This window comes from Amaranthus tricolor, chromosome 4 (genome assembly GCF_026212465.1).
Source record: "Amaranthus tricolor cultivar Red isolate AtriRed21 chromosome 4, ASM2621246v1, whole genome shotgun sequence".
NCBI lineage: Eukaryota > Viridiplantae > Streptophyta > Magnoliopsida > Caryophyllales > Amaranthaceae > Amaranthus > Amaranthus tricolor.
Genome location: NC_080050.1, coordinates 7,958,132 through 7,975,623, shown reverse-complemented (window position 1 = coordinate 7,975,623; position 17,492 = coordinate 7,958,132). Strand labels below are relative to the sequence as shown.

General features: G+C 28.4%; 2 protein-coding genes across 3 annotated transcripts in view; both read right to left on the bottom strand.

Moving 5' to 3' along the window:
- The window catches only part of LOC130810684 (uncharacterized), a 6,124-nt gene extending 3,271 nt beyond the window's left edge, over nt 1–2,853 (bottom strand). The window contains exon 1 of the mRNA XM_057676824.1: nt 1,676–2,853. Coding sequence (XP_057532807.1) covers nt 1,676–1,747 — 72 coding nt within the window. The 5' untranslated portion in view covers nt 1,748–2,853. The remainder of the gene's footprint in view (nt 1–1,675) is intronic.
- A 571-nt stretch (nt 2,854–3,424) lies between these two features.
- On the bottom strand, nt 3,425–7,521 carry LOC130810325 (FCS-Like Zinc finger 3). 2 transcript variants are annotated; one of them, XM_057676336.1, is made up of 3 exons: nt 7,270–7,521; nt 7,037–7,172; nt 3,425–4,753 (listed from the first exon to the last, which is right to left on the bottom strand). In XM_057676336.1, exons 1-3 carry the CDS (start codon nt 7,407–7,409, stop codon nt 4,736–4,738), a joined length of 294 nt encoding a protein of 97 aa, XP_057532319.1. In that variant the 5' UTR covers nt 7,410–7,521; the 3' UTR covers nt 3,425–4,735. The 2 variants fall into 2 exon arrangements, with proteins under 2 accessions (XP_057532319.1, XP_057532318.1); XM_057676335.1 differs by lacking the exon at nt 3,425–4,753 and having other exon boundaries at nt 6,655–7,172; nt 7,270–7,520.
- Between the last annotated feature and the right edge of the window lie 9,971 nt (nt 7,522–17,492).

The window sequence follows — 17,492 nt, the reverse complement described above, 5'->3', positions numbered from 1 at the left end:
AGCAAACTGTCGAGCAGCCCTCCTTCAGCTCAGCTTCTAGGAGTCCACGGGGATTGTTAGAATGGTTTAAGGACCTTGATAGCTAGATGCAAGTACCAAGATTCCATTTCCACTTTAGCCTAGGTCCTGGATGCATAGGTTTAGTCTCCACGTGTCGTGCAAGGTGGTCTAGTCACTAGTTTGCTCCTGTGTCGTGAGGTCTGTATGCAGCCTTGTATCAGATTTGCCAGAAATTATTGGTATATATTATTGTGTTGAAGTGGATAGAATTGAAAATCATAGTCATATGCTAGAAATTACGTGTTAAGTTGCGATTTTATGCGTTTTAAGCGTTTTTGTCAATTTCGCGCGTAAAATAGCTCAAACTTGGTTTGTTATGCACGAAACTTGGCACACAACACTATTTGGTATATATTATTGTGTTGAAGTGGTTAGAATTGAAAATCATAGTCATATGCTAGAAATTACGTGTTAAGTTGCGATTTTATGCGCTTTTAAGCGTTTTTGGCACTTTTGCGCGTAAAGTAGCTCAAACTTGGTTTGTTATGCACGAAACTTGGCACACAACACTATTTGGTATATATTATTGTGTTGAAGTGATTAGAATTTAAAATCATAGTCATATGCTAGAAATTACGTGTTAAGTTGCAATTTTATGCGTTTTTAACCGTTTTTGGCACTTTCGCGCGTAAAGTAGCTCAAACTTGGTTTGTTTTGCACGAAACTTGGCACAAAACACTATTTGGTATATATTAATGTGTTGAAGTGGTTAGAATTGAAAATCGTAGTCATATGCTAGAAATTACGTATTAAGTTGCTATTTTATGCGTTTTTAACCGTTTTTGACACTAACGTCTATTTTCTCTTAGTGCTTTCAACAACCTTCTTCTTCCGTTGACTGCGGCTACTACGCGCTGAAGTATATGGACGATATTATAAAATCCGTGAAGGAGTTTGGAGTCGAAAATATAGATGCCGTAAGTATTTGTTACGTTCTTAATTAAATATATTATTGGTAAAATCTAATGTTTCTATATTAATCTTTTATTTTTATATTATATTATAGGTTTTAAACGACATTCCGAGGGAAAGACGCCCTTTGAGAAGTGGAGAGATGCGCGAATTAAAAGACAAGATTGTCGCGTATCTTGCTAATATTTGTCCTTGATAAATTGTAATTAGTATAGATTATTTTTAATACTTTAATGTATATTATATTATATTATATTATATATATATATATATATATATATATATATATATATATATGTACGTACATAATATTATATTATTTATACGAGCGAGAGTTTATTATTACAAAGAGATTATTGTTGATTATCTGTGATTATCATTGGATTAATCACTGTTATTACATTGTATTATTATTGGATTATTATAAGAATAAAACGGAAAAAGAAAAAAAATAGAAGTATTTGCTACGGTCAGGGGCAAAACGCAGCAAATAATGCCCCACTTATTTGTTGCGGTTTTGCCTCTGACCGCAGCAAATAATGCCCTTATTTGCTGCGGTTTTTAACCGCAGCATTTAAAGTAGGACATTTGCTGCTATCACTATTGCTGGGGGCCAAAACCGCAACAAAAAATGGCCAAAAAACCGCAGCAAACGAGGTTTTTTCCACTAGTGTTAATCATTTAAATGCAAATGAAGACTTACAAATTGGGTCATTGTAGGCGCAGCAGATGCATAATGTGATGTTGTGATGATGCCACGTGGTGTGTCATCCATCGGCGAGTGATGGAGATGAACCACAGCATGTAGTCCGAATTAGTAGGCGTGCCATGAACATCGATCGGCGCACCTTGGGCCAGCAGCTCAAGTCTACGATCCCAACGAGTGATATGGCGCCAGTTGATCTCCATCCAGTTCGTCGTACCCTGATTCTTGCGCGAAATCAGGTGCAACTCGGGTTCAATGTCGCAAGGCGGTGGAATGCCCTGTACCAACCCATATTGGCGCAGTACGCGCTCTGGTAGATGTACTTTGACAATGTCGAAGCATATGAGTGGCACAGAAGCCCTCCACGCACCTTACTGAATCCCCGAGTGCTCGAGAACAGCTGCGTAGGCTTCGGCAGGGTACGGGTCCCACTAAAACTATAATATATGTTATGAAAACGTAAATGATGTGTTAATTAAATTGCAGTAATGTTAATAAGTATTAAAATATGTACCTAGTTGGGTCGCAGCAGGTCCAACTGATCTAGGCATAGGGGTAGGAGTAGGATTAGTAGCAACTACATTCCCTAAGGGTACTTCTTCTACGTATAACTCTAAAGAGGGAATTTGGGTGGACTTTAAATGCTCCCACATAGCATCTATAGCCTCATCATCCTCAATAGGAAAGGCTAGCAATTCTCCACTCATGTCATATTTAAAGCTTATATTTAAGGTACTTCTAGTGGGGTTCAATCCAATCTTAGTACATATAAAACGTCTAAACTGATTTAGATCCATGTTCGAGTTGCATGCAAACAATCTATGTTTTCCCCCAACATAATGAACTTTGCCACTACTTTCTCGAATACAACCATTCAAAAAACATGCTATAGTGACGCGAAATTATGCCATTTCTACATGAATACAAACAAAATCAACAGAATCATCAACTTCATGCCCATACAAGTACATTATATTCATTTGATTATAATCTTTTTGGTCTACAAATTAATAAAGTCCATAATGTAACTAAGTTCATACATATATAATGCACATAAAATTCAATTAATAAGTTCCTAAATGATATTTCTAATACCAACATCAACATTCTAATAATATATAATTTACATCAAATTCAACTAATTCAATATGCTTATCAACAACAATACTTCAAAAAACAACATAAAGCTATAAAAACAATTAAACATTACCTTGCATGGTTATGGATGATTAAGAAGAGTGTTGATTTAAGAACTAGTAACCTACATTGGAGAAAATAACCAAACTTCATTAAAACCCTAAAAAACGATATATATATATATATATATATATATATATATATATATATATATATATATATATATATATATATATATATATATATATATATATATATATATATATATATATATATATATACTAAAAAAATTGCATAAAAGTTTACCTTTGTACAAGCTAGAGTATCCCAAACTAATTTTGAAGTGCCAAATTGAAAGAGGAATGCAAAAATTGATGGATTGAATCTAGTCTAATAGTGGTTTTAGCAGGAGAATATCAAATAGTATAAGGTAGGGTTTTGAGAATTAGGAAAAATGAGAACAGAGAAAGTTGTTCTGCGTATTTGTGAAGCATGCTGTTCGCAGGAACAGGTAAAAGAAAGTCAAACAGCTTACTGTGAACAGCTATTTTGTTTTTTTTTATCTGTTCGCAGTTAATAACAGCTAACAGCCTCAAACCATAGGTTTGGGATTTTCGCGCTTACTTTTGGAAATAAGTTGAAACTTATACTATTTAGTTCATTTTGTTGATAATTAATCTTAATCATTTCAAATTTTCTTCAATATGAAATCCTTACAATGAAGGGCTGGATCAGGGGCCCCAATGAGGATCCAGCCCATTGCCACCTAAAATTGACTTGGCGTATGGCTTCTAAACTTTTTTTTCACGTTGCTCTATCTTGAACCAAGTCTAACGACATATTTTTGTATTACAGGGCAAAAGAGGGAAAGGGAGGGGCTAGGTGGGTATTGAAGTCAGGACCTTTTTAGAAAGGTGGTACTTTCTCTCCAACTGAGACAAGACTTAATTGTCAGTCTAATGTACGTATAATTGGGTATATAGTCTATAAATACTCCCCATCCCCAATACAGTTAGATGCTAACTAATTCTATGTCTAAACATTACTCTCTCAATTATAATTTAATCCTCTAACCTTAAACACTTAACGACTTCTCCAACTCTTAGAGAACCTCCATTACAAACCTCCATTGAATTCTTCAAGAACTCCTATATGATCATCAATTAATAAACGCAATTAGGCTTATGGAGACGTCGCCCACATTGAATGTATAATAATAACTCCAAATGTTGATTGATTGCATTTACTTTCCTTATACTCAAAATCCCTTAATTTCTAATTTTATATTTTATTAGAACAACCAATCGAGGTCTTTACCATAGATCCAAGCGTTCAACATTGATTTTTTAGCCTATAGTCCTCCCACTCACAATAAAAATTAATTATTTAGCCTAAATCCTCCTATTCACAATAAAAATTAATTTTTTTAATTTTAAATCCCTTTATCTACAACACACGCATTTTTGACTTACCGTAAAATTTTAAACTCAAAATAAAAAATAATAACTCAAATACCACTTGGCACACATTTTCTAATTTTTCAAATTGCTAAATCATATTCATAAGAAAAAGAAAAAAAAAGAAAAAAAAAGAAAAACAACTCAAGGTATTCTATGGGTAAGTGGCATACACTATGTTGTATTGATAATAAGAATAAAAGAAGAGATATAATTGGAGTAATAAGAATCCTAGTCATTGATGCGTGTGCTTTGGATGTATTGACAACACAATCACATCTCAGACTCCTTTCTCATCTCAACTTATTCAGTCTTTTTCCAATTAACACAGTCCTCGGATCAACAACTAATTTTGTCTTCTTGCTTCCAATCACTTGTCATCCAAACAAATTGTATAACATCAATCTTGTGTTCTTCATCAATATCATCTTGTAACATGTACATGCTGTACAACTTGGGTTTTCTATCCCCTGCCAATTACCTGCATAACAATCAATTGTATTAAAGGTACTATAAATTTACATTAAGAATATGGTAAGTAAGTTAGTAGGCTAAGTTTCTCGGTAGATAATTAAAAATATTATATATAGACATTTGAAGTATTTTTTCGGTAAGTATTAAGTATATTATAAATAGGCATTAAGGATAATGTAAGTAGGCATTAAGAATACAATAAGTAGACATTAATATTTAATGAGCTGGGCCTAAAAAATGTTTCTCAAAGAAACGATTTCTCAGAAGACTGGCTGATCAATTTTTATTGCACCTCTTTTGGTCGGTCCTTCTAAAAAAGCATCGTTTAATTTATTAACTTAAAAGTAATTACATATTTGAGTTGGAAACAGTATTGAACTCAGATTCAAAGGGAGAAGAGTCAATAAGAATTGAACTTAGATTTCATGTGAAAAACATAATACTTTTTAGTCGCTAAAGCAAAATTCAGATTTTCGTACCAGTGTAATATAATTTACTAATTAATTCGTTTATTGAATTTGCAATTCGCTTAAATTTATCCAAGAACAAATTGTGAGGAGGTTAGCAAATCATGTGACACTACTCTACCCATCAATTTTTAGAATTTGCATTGTAAAACTTGTAAAATGAATTTGCATTGTAAAACTTTATTATATCTATATTTATTTTTTATTTCAGGGTGAGGACAATAATTTCCATGTAAGAGAGGAAGAGGAAATAGATTTTTCTATTGATTATGAGTGTTGAGCCCACAAGCTGTTATTGTCTATTTTAGATCGAGCTTAGTATAAATTTACTTTGAAGCACTTTCTGAAAAAGTCTGAAGTTGAATCAATAATATGTTTGTCAGTTGAATTCTTGATATGTACGTGTAGATTTGGATGAAATTGTAGCAAAACTAAATAATGACCTTCCACTTGATATTTATCATGGAAATATTGTGAAGTAGTAGTTATGATTTTTTTTATATTTATTATTTATTATATTGAATTTTTATATCTAATTGAAAATTTTATTACCTTTTGAATAATAGGAATAATACTCCAATATTGAGGTTTAATTTACACAATAACAATACTCATATGTCTAATTCAAAAATTTAATCACCTTTTAAATAATTGACTCTAATTTAATCACCTTTTTAATAATCATCTATATTGATACTAGATGATCGTAATAGAAATGATTGGTATTGTAATGTTTCATGAAATTTATTGTCATTTTTGTGGTGATAAACTATGACCATAAAAAAAAATTTATTTTCAATTTTTAATTATTATCTAATATACTACATCGCTAAATAATAATGCACTGGAATAAATTGCATAAAGAAAATAAGATGATTGAAATAAAACAAGTATGTTAAATTTGTCTAAGAGATTTTTCTTATAAAATTACACTAAGTCACTTATTTTTCATTAGAATTCCAATTATTTAATACCGATAACTAATAAATTTTTAATTAATCAAACAAAAAACATAAATAAAGTCAATTAAATTTTGAGTTGATGATAAATTAAGTTAAGGAAAAAGATTTAGAAGAGGAGAGGTGATGAATGATGTTTATTGGTGTTATCTCTCACTCTTTCTATTATATGTCAATTTGATGAGATATTTATGTAGAGAAGAGATTTTTTTTTTACATGTAGATGAGAAAAGAAAAGAAATTAACGATATTAAATCAAACTTAATTCATATTCTAACAGAAACAAACCTCAAAATTTTCAAACTTTTTAAGGTGGGAGCTACTCATTGAACTTCCACTTGAATTCAGAGTGGATAAATATATGATATTTATCTCACTTTTTTTTTTTTATTCTTTTTCATTTTGCTAGGAATATCTTCCAAATTCCAAAATAAACAAAATTAAAAATAAATAAATAAAAACATAAATGTAGATCACAAAACTTAATCCCAACCATTCATTCATTCATTCATTCATTCACAATACCTACATCCATTTAAAAAAAAAAAAAAAGAAAAGGAAAAAAGGGGGACAAAATTTTTCTCCCTCACTTACATTTCCTTCCCTTACTAAACCTCAATTTTTTTTCAGCAGATCACACTAAAATCACTCTTTTTTTATTTTTTCTTCTATTAATTTTTTTTTTCTCTTAATTAACCTTCTTTATTTTTAGTCACTGCATGAAATAATTCCCAGATTGTGGGAACTAAAGAGATCAAAGGGGGAAATGATTGCAAGAATTCAGGAGGATTTATATGCAGTACTTGATTATTGTACTTGATCTGACTTAATTCTTTAAGCAACTGCAACAGTTCCAGTTCTTACAGCTTTTTTAGACCCAGATTTTGCAGGGTTTTCTGCTTTTCTTAGGGTTGCCCTTAATTTCCAAGGTCTTTCTTTTGCTTCATCTATATCTATTTGCTCTTGTCTACAATCATCGCTGCAAAATGGTGTATTTCCCCTGCAAATTAATATTCACCCAAAAAACATCATCAGATAACTAATAACTGATAAATAATAAAATATATAACATATTTTAGGGCTTCAGCCAAATTTACCTGTACATAAAAATGTCTTTGTTGGGTTTAAGTGGTTTATTGCAAAGAAAACAAGAATCAAGAAAATGGGGTTGATGGGTATTGTATAAATCTTCACATCCACCATAGAACATAGATCTTGATTTTGCAAAAGAACCCATTTTTATAATTTAATTTTCTTTTTTTGTTGTTGTTATTTGAAGAAGAAGTTAGGAAAGTGGGTGTGGAGGAGAAATTTAAGAATTGAAGGGAAGTGGGAGGAAATAACCATTTAGATCATGATATATATAAAGCAAAAATAATATGACTCACTCTAAAAAAATTAAAAATTAAAAAATTAAAAATAAAAAATGAATAAAATGGACATAATAATGTAGGACCAAAGTGAATAATTGAAAAGGTTTTATATTATTGAGTGTGCACTAGTTGATGTAATAAAATATAAAAAAAGTGATGCTAATTTAATGATTTGGTTTACTTAAAAAGAGGAAGTGAATAATTAAAGGGATTTCAATATATACTGTTTGAAAAGTTGTATAGGAATATTAAATACTCCATCATATAATTTTTAATGAAAAATAATAAAATTAAAAATATAAAATACTCATTATATTAGTAATTTGATGTAAAATATAATTGAGATTATATAAAATCCAATTACGGCTAAATATATTTATATTTTTAATAGAATCTTAAAGTATTATATCGATGATTTATAACAAAAGTAAATTAATAGATGTTTAAATACTTGTATAATGTTCAATAATTTTGTATTTTCAATAAGTATAATTTAACTAAAATTATAATTTAGAAGTATATTATATGTCATTAATGTAATGAGTAAAAAGTTTAAAGCTAATCTAAAAATAAAGTTTAAAAATAAATGAAAATATACTTCTGCATATTTATATGTTTAAAATCACATTAAAAATTTTTAAAAATATAAGATAAATAGAAATATATTATCCTTTTAACCGAATATATAGACCCTTTAATTGAATCTATACACTTTCAAATTAATTTTCAATTTTCATCATTTTAATTGTTTTCACGTAATTCTACCTATATATATTGACTTAATTTATATTCCCTCCAATTCATTATTTATGTCTCATTTATTTTTCGGACAATATTTATTTCTTATTCTTAATTTATATTTTATTATTAATCTATAAGTTAAAACATAATCAAGTGGGATATTATAGGATTCGTCTCATTGCAGAGATTATTATATCAATTTTTCTATAATTTAATTATGTACAATAAAAAATATTTAAAATTGAATAAATATATTGGATGGAGTATATAAAGGGAATATATGATAAATTCTTGACTTAATATGTACTCTTAGTTTTAAAATATAATTAACACTTAAATTAAAATTAATAAAGGGGAAGAATAAATAAACAAGGGGCGGTATTCCATATACTCAATGAATGGGGCAGGAATCTATAGGCATTGGGAAAAGCAGCTTTTGCTTATTGCTGCTGGTACATGCACCTTGTTTCTTCTTCAACTATTTTTTTTTTTAATTTTTTTTATTTATTTATGCATTTGGTGGGTTTGTGGGACCCAAGAGAGTTACTACAGCACCAACTAGCAATGTTTAGCATCATGGAGTATTATTTTTTTTTATAAAACAAAGAATTTATGAATGATCAAAAATAAATAAAAATATAAAATATAGTGATTTTATTGTGCTTTACCAGACAATTGCTCTGTAGATTGATCTCTTGCTTCCTCTTTCCCAGTATATGGCTGATGCCTCTCTTGCCAATTTAAAGATTACTCATACTATACGCTTGTTTGTAGTACGTGTCTATTTTATGTACATTGGAAATATTTTTTTAATATAATACTCATGGAACTTAATTATAGTACTTGATGAACGTTAATATTCAATGTATAACTATTTCCATTTTTTTTAAATTGCAGTCTTGATGACAAATCAACTCAATTAAAAATCTAAATTGATGATTAAAACTTTATTATATGTTGTATACTATAACATGTTTTCTCATATAAGAGCTCTTTGCGCTAAAAATGTGAATGCAACACAAGTCTTTTTCATGTCTGACGCTAAACATTCCACTTTTAAATGAATGTAATTGAGATTCAAACTCATGACCTCTTGTCACGCTGCCTTCATACCGTGTCAAGAAATCAACTCAACCAAAAACTTAAGCTGAAATTTGCAAAATATGTGTTATACTTAACAAGGCTAATGAAAGGGGTGCGACGAGTGAAAATCAAATGTTAAACTTTACTTAGAGAAACGGGTATTTATTTTAATTAAGATAAGATTTGATTTTTTTTTATTTTTTTTTTTTTTTGTGGGCAGTGTCTTAAAGTTTGCTAGTGATCGAATTATGTGAAAACAATTGTTGGTACTTTTGTACGAAGAAAGAATTCGTTTAAATTTGTGTAAGTGAATTGATTACAAGAGATATTAACCTTTAGATCAACTACTAATGATATGTTTGGTTGTTGGTAAAAAAATAATGGTAATGAGAATGTTTTGTAATGTAATTTTCATGAAATGTACCATGTTATTTGCTGGGTGATGTAAAGGTGATCATAAATTTTTTTTTTGTTTATAAATATATAATGCCATAATACCACATCTTGAAATGGTAATACCATCGAATTAATTTTATCCAAAAATGAGATGATTGAAAGAAGAACAAGCATGACTAATAAGCTTATCAAGAGATTCGCTCACCAAAATAAACTAAATTTCTATTACCATTCCTCTTATTTTATACAACTACCAAATAGTTCGTAAACGTATTAACAAATACAAACTTAATCATCATAATCATCTTACTCAGTGTATCCCGCTAATAGAAAAACTATGGACAGGATATGGGAAGAAAAGGACGGCGGCAACAAATACAAACTTAATCATCCAATGATAATAAATTTTAGCTGGAAAATCTATTAACAAATCTAATGGTTATCTTTGTTCTCTTTTATCTATCTCTTTTTCTTTACAAAATTAATTACAATGGAATTACCATTTGAAACGATGGTATTAAGTGGTATGTATTGAAAAATTATGATCAAAATATTTTTTAAACAAAATTTCATTACCAAGATAATGACATAATATATTTCATAAAAATTTACAATACAAATCATTTACGTTACAACTATTTAGTATCAACCACTAGAAATTAATTAAAAGGGTGTGAATTTTGTTATTGTGCTTATTATTTGAGTTGTGAGATGATATCTTGACTTCTCCACCCCATTAATTGTATGACTCATTTAGCGATATTGAATACACAAATACTACTCCTAGTAGATAGATAGCTAAGCTTACTATTGGTGAACAGCAACGCCCTCCAAAATCCAATTAAATGCTTGGTTTGATGAAATATATATATATATATATATATATATATATATATATATATATATATATATATATATATATATATATATATAAAGTGTAAATATATAGCTGTTTTTCATAATATATGATGTTGACACTCTCATGGTTAAAACTTAATTACTTAGTCTCTTTCAAGCTCTAATTTAGGAAGAGATTGATTGTACTTTTTATTGGTTTTTTAATATATATATATATATATATATATATATATATATATATATATATATAATTGATTGACAAATGAACTTGAGTCAACTAACAAATTTGCCTTTAAGTTAAAAATAAAAAATTACTATAGCAATTTAATTATGTCAGAATCTGCTGAAAATAGTTGTTTTTCTAAACTGTGAATGTGCTCATCCGAGCGTCTTATATGTTGTTTCGAGCATATTTAAACTAAGAAACAACACTCAACAACTGCATCAACACTACACATTTGACATCTCATAGCGATATCAAATATGCATTAACCTACACTTCCCACTCAACATTGACCACGACAACTTCTCTGAATTAATGTTGACTAAAATTTAGAGTTCAAGAAATAAGTCATAACTCCGCTTTTACCTTATCGAAAAAAGTATTAAGATTTATAAACTAATATAGTAATTAATTAATGTTTTACATACTTTTAATTCTTATAAAAAAGATGAAATTTCACTACCTATAAAAAGATTATTATTTTTTTTCCTTTCTTGCATATAAACCCTAGAGGATTCACAAAAATATGTGGAAAAAGAATTGGTTTTGAGAATTGGACTTGTTACCACGCATTCCTATGTCGATCTTGCATTGTTATTTGATCGATTTGAAAGACAGACGCAATTCATCAAAGTAAATAGTAACACCAGGCACATGGGTTTGATAAGATGTCACTTTTTGGTTGTTTTAGATAAAAATAGAAACTCTTCTCTTCAAAGATGTAATTACTATTACTATGCAAGTGATCAAGTTTAGTTGAATCAAAATTTCAACATGTAACCTAATGTCAAAATTATGATGTACTTTTAATGTTCCATTAAATTAAGATGAGAATGCAGAATATTGCTCTCCATTGTTCAATAAGATTAGAGGTTATAAATATAGATCGATCCAACTTAAAATCAGGGGTTGCATAATGCAACCTTATCAAAAAAGAATGAAAAACTTTTACTTTAGTGCAGATTTGAACTTTTGACATATTTGTTTGAAGGCAACTACATAACAGGGCCGGTCTTATGATTTTGAAGGCCTTGGGCGAGAAATAATTTTTGGGCCCCTTATTTTTTATTGTAAAAATAATTTTAAAAATTCAATTTCGAAAAATTGCTCTTGAAAAATACAATAGTAACAAAAATAATTATAAAATTGAATAAATTTTCGTACTTCACAAATTTGAACGAAAGAGTACTTATTCGCCAATATTTTATTTTACTTTATTTTTAGATATTTTAAAGATTTTTTCAAAATAACCTATAGAACATGTCACCTCGACATTGGTTATGTTGGTCAAATACATAAAATAGGTGGGATTATTAATACATAATCAAAAGTTGAGTTTATGTTTAGGGAACAGTTAAAATTTAAATTATTAATATTAAATTTTTAAGAAAATAATCCTTACAAAATAATATTATGTTAATGTAAGTTTAACCTTCTAAAAAATTCAATCTTAAAATCAGCTCGCCCTTGCCTAGGGCCGACCCTTCTGCATAACCAAATGCTTATTTTCTTAAGAGATCTATATATCAGTAAAGCCTTAACCGTATTTTTGAGTACATTGCAACACTGTGTTTTTCTCAATTGCTCCAAATTCCAATGATTTGTATGAAATCAATTAAACTTCTTAAATACACAATCTTATTTATGAATACAATTTTCATGAATGTATAATTGTAATTAAACTTTAATATCAGTATGATTTTATTTATGTATTATAAATTGAATTTGTTTTTTATTTTTTATTTAATCTTTTAAATTTGTATTAACAGTTTTTAAATTTTATATTTGATATTAGGATTCATTGTTTATAAAATCATTTGTAAGTTGGTTTATCTTGATTTTTCATAGTTGATATTTGGGATCCATTATTGTACTTGTTTTTAATCATATATTTACACCTATTAAAAAATCACAATTTTTTTTATGGAGATGTTAGTTCTTAGATTATAGCAATGCATAATAGTATGATATTAGATTATAGCGTTATATAATGTCAATTTTTATTTCACCATTATATATTTTTTTGATTTTTTATAATTAATTTTGATTTATTGATTTAAAAATAAAACTGATAAAAGATATTAATGTTACCCTTATTTATGCATCGCAACCCTATATTTGCATTTCTGGGTCCGCCATTGCGACTATAAGAAGTAAAAAGAGTACTAATACCAATACAGAAGGACATCCTGAATATGATCATTGGAAGATGATATCAATAGAAAAGGTGAAAGAAGCTATCTGAAAAAATGGGAGAGCCGAGACATTAGGCCCAGATAATTATATTCTCATTGAAGTGTACATGGATTTGTTTAGGCGACGATGTATTTTGTGGTTGATAAATTTTTTTAATATTATCGTTAAGACAACTAGAATAACAAAGGAATGAGGAGACACACTCTGATTCTTCTATGTAAAAACAAGGGTATGCTCATGTGGGAATTATAGAGATCAAACTTTTCGGCCACTCAATAAAATTATGGGAGAAAACAATAGAGGGGGGACTCTATCAGGCGAAAAACAGTAATCAAGAGAACAAATTTGGGTTCATGCCAGTTGGATCAACTACTAAATCCATTCACGTCTCAAAAAGGTTGATGGAGAAGTATGCGGAAAGAAAAAAGGATTTGAATATGGTGTTCAATAATTTAGAGAAGGCTTCTGATAGGTTGACACGGACCATTATGTGGGATAGACTTAAGGCTAATGTGATACATTTAAGGTATATTAAGGCAATACAAGACATGTATAATGGAGTCTTAACTAGCATTCAATCACATGTGGTGTGGTAGCACAATCCTTCTTGATAGAATTAGGTTTGTATCAGGGATCGACCTTAAGTCCTCTCCTGCTTGCTATAATACTTGATGGGTTGGCCAATTTATCGTGAAAGTATTGATGATATTGTTCTTGTAGTGAAATTTAGGGAAGAAGTATATGGGAGGCTAGGGGATTAAAGGATAACCTTAGAAGAAAATGGGTTTTGAATTAGTCACTTTTAAACATAATACTTATAAAGCAATTTAGTGGGGAAGAGCAAGTGCGTGAACCTCAAGTGATCATTGGATAAGATGTAGTTGTGAAAACATCTAAGTTTAAATATTTGGGATTAGTAATATATATATATCCAAAGTAATGGAAGATTGATGAAGATGTGATGCACTGAATTCAAGCTAGTTGGCTAAAATGATGAGCAGTCACTTTGGTATTGTATGATAGGAGATTCTCGATTAGATTAAAAGGTAAATTATATTGAGTTGTAGTCTAATCTGCCTTAATGTACGAGACAAAGTGTTTGCCCGTCAAGAGAATTTTGAGCATAAGATGAAAGTTGTTGACAAGTGTATGCAAAGGTGGATGTGTGAAGACACCAAGATAGATAAAATTAGAGAAATGCTATAGGTGGTGCCCATTTTGGCAAAGATGTATGAAAGTACAATTAGATGGTATGGCATGTGGGACACAAACGCATTTGTGAGAAGGGTGAATAACATCAAAGTTGTTGAAAATGATGTTGTTATAGGCCTAAGAAAACCTAGGCGAAGCAAATTAAGATTTACATAAGCAAGTTGCACTTCTCTGCTCACTAGAAAAAAACTAGTTGGAGACGTTGAATTCCTATCCTAAGCCATTCGTAGTTTTCTTTGTCATGTTTGTTGTTTGTGTCAGTGTGTTTGTTCTCTTTTTATGGTTTGTTTCTATTTTGTATGCTTTTTCAACCTTATTTTGATCTTGACTCTATTTCCTTTTCATGTTTTTACTGTACCAAGGCTCTTTCTGATTGTTTGGGCCTTTATGATGATTTTTGTTTTTGTTTTATATTTTATGTTTTTGACTTATGGTTTGAGCCTAGTCTTTTGTCTTCCCTTACTATTTGCCTTGTTTAGTCTTTTATCTTTGTTGTCTTTTGGACTTTCTCTTGACTTAGGTTTTAATACACATTGATAACCTTCTATAAAAGTGTATAGTCTTTTTGTCTTTTATCCCTCTTTAAACTCTAATTGTAACTTTTATGAGCGCGATACACTAAATATCATCATGATAAGTAAAGTATTTGACATGCTCTCGTGATCAGAGATCAAAAATTGTGTTAGTAACATTTATCCTTATAATAATTTCTTTGAAAAGTTTTGCAGACATTTTAAAATTTATGAAGAGATTACCAAAGTATTTCAGCTAACACTAATAGAGTACATAACATATTTATGAATTTCAATCATCAATTTAAGTCTTTAATTAAGTTGATATTTTGTCAAATACATCTCTAAATTTTTCTCAATCATCAATGAACCACGATACTGACAATTAATTTTCATCCATTATTCCTATGGACATTGTTTTCAACAAGGAAAAAGATATTGAGAAATAAAGCAAGACAAAAATTTTAATTTTCTCACTTTTTTAGTGACATAAATTATGTTACATAAGGTACTAATAAATTTTGTTCAATCGTTTACTTAACTTTAATTGAACTTAGTCTTGATATGATAAATAAAAATTACGAATTTAATATAGGCTTTTATTATTATTTAAACTTATTTTTTTCAAATAAATAAAAAGGAACTTCTCCCTTATTAGAGGATATTCATCAACTAGGTTTTCCATTAGCTTTTTTGTTGTCTTTTGGTTTTTAGATATTTAGTTGGTCAAATAGTTTAAAAAGTGTATGACAAACGGCTTTTAAGTTAATTCTAAACCAAAAGGCTACATGGAGTAGCTTTTCCATTGACTTTTGACATTTTACTCATTTTTTTTAGTAAAGTCAACAGCCAACAATTAACTTTACTTAACACTTTCACAAATCACATTAGTTGACTTAAAAAACTGACTTATTAGCTTATTTTTTATCTGGTAAACAAGTGAACAATTGTAACCAATAGTCATTTACCAAACAAACTATTAACATATGCAAACAATTGTCTACCACATTGCACTTGTCCATTATCTTCAGTATCGTCGTTCCTAATAATTTTTGGACCTTAGGCGAAAAAAAGAAAAAACAGAATAGGATAGGGAAAGGATTTTGAGAGATTGGATGAATTTTTTTTTATTAAGGTATCAATATTTTCAAAGTTAGAAAAATTTAAAGGAAAAATTCTTATCTCCCTTCTTTTCCCTTCCCTTCTCAGTTTCCTACAAAACAAACAAGAGCATGTTGACTTCTAATATATATCAAAAACCAATTCAATTAAAAAAACCTATCACCATATACTTTTTCTTGGTTACTATTGATCAAATTATAGTCACTTTTTTATTTTCCTATCCTCTAAACAATAAACAAACAAGAACCTAAAATACCTACAACCCAATTTTAAAATAACAAAGATCATTATATATATATATATATATATATATATATATATATATATATATATAGAAAAGTATCTAAAGCCCTCAATTAAAGTACGTAAAAGAGCACTAATTGTAGTTTGTCGTTAAGCTAATCTTTCTTATAGGCTTTTTAGGGAGCAATTGATGTGGACGAGGGAAAAAGAGTACCGAGTCAGGACCCAGTCAGGAGTGATACGAAGAGTATCTTACAATGCTTCAAGTCAATGTTTTGAATATAAGTAACTTTCATAATCCTTAACCAATATAATATCATAGAAAAATTAGAATAAATATATCAAATATTATAAATTAATGATAATTTTAACATAATTTATTTTTTGATAAGATAATTAATGCTTATATATAATTATTAATTTCATATACTTCTTTTGTTTTTTGGCTTGAACATTTTTAATTCTTTAACATTCTCTTAAGCTATTAGTTTAATTATATTTTTTGAAAACGAATTAATTTTATTAATTTAATGCTTTGACAGCATGAATGTTATTAACTTATACGACGACAGTATTAAAACTTTTTGCTTTTTTTTGCTACCAATAAAAATAAAATTAATGATATTTTCACACATGATTAAACTTATCATCAATAAGTTGAAACATTAAACAACATCTTACTATTTTTTTTTTTTAAATTACTGTGTAAAATTTTTTATTAGATTTAATTCTATGTAAAAATTGCATTAAAAGTTGTATAAAATAACAATGTAAAAAATTATGCAAAACTGTCAGATCATCTACAACGATCTCACTTTATTAACTTAGATTGTTATTTGCTCTAAAATTTTATATAAATGCTTGTTATTGATTTTAATAAATTAATCCTAATTCAAAAAATTTATTAAATTGTAATAATGCAATTAAAAAAATTATGAAAAATTTTAGTCCAGTATGTAATACTCTCTGTTGCTTAAAGAAAATTCTACTTTCCATTTCGGGGTGTTTCATTTGTTTTTCCCATAAGGATTCTTTTTATATATATCACAAGGTTTGAATAAAAATAGAATAAAAATAACCTTATTCTTCCTCATTTTAATATTTTAATAATGCTTATGATATCTACATATTTTCTACTAACTTTATTTTAACATTTTTTATATTTCATAGGGCCTCCATATATTTTTCCGTAATTTTATAGCAATATTTTTTTATTTGTTGTAGTCCTTATATTTTTTTCAATGACTTTCTTTTAATATTTTTTTCAATGTTTATTGTAATTATTTTTTTTCATTAAAATTAATATTCAATAAAATAAGAAAAATAATATATTTATTATTTAAAAGATTCAATTTTATAAT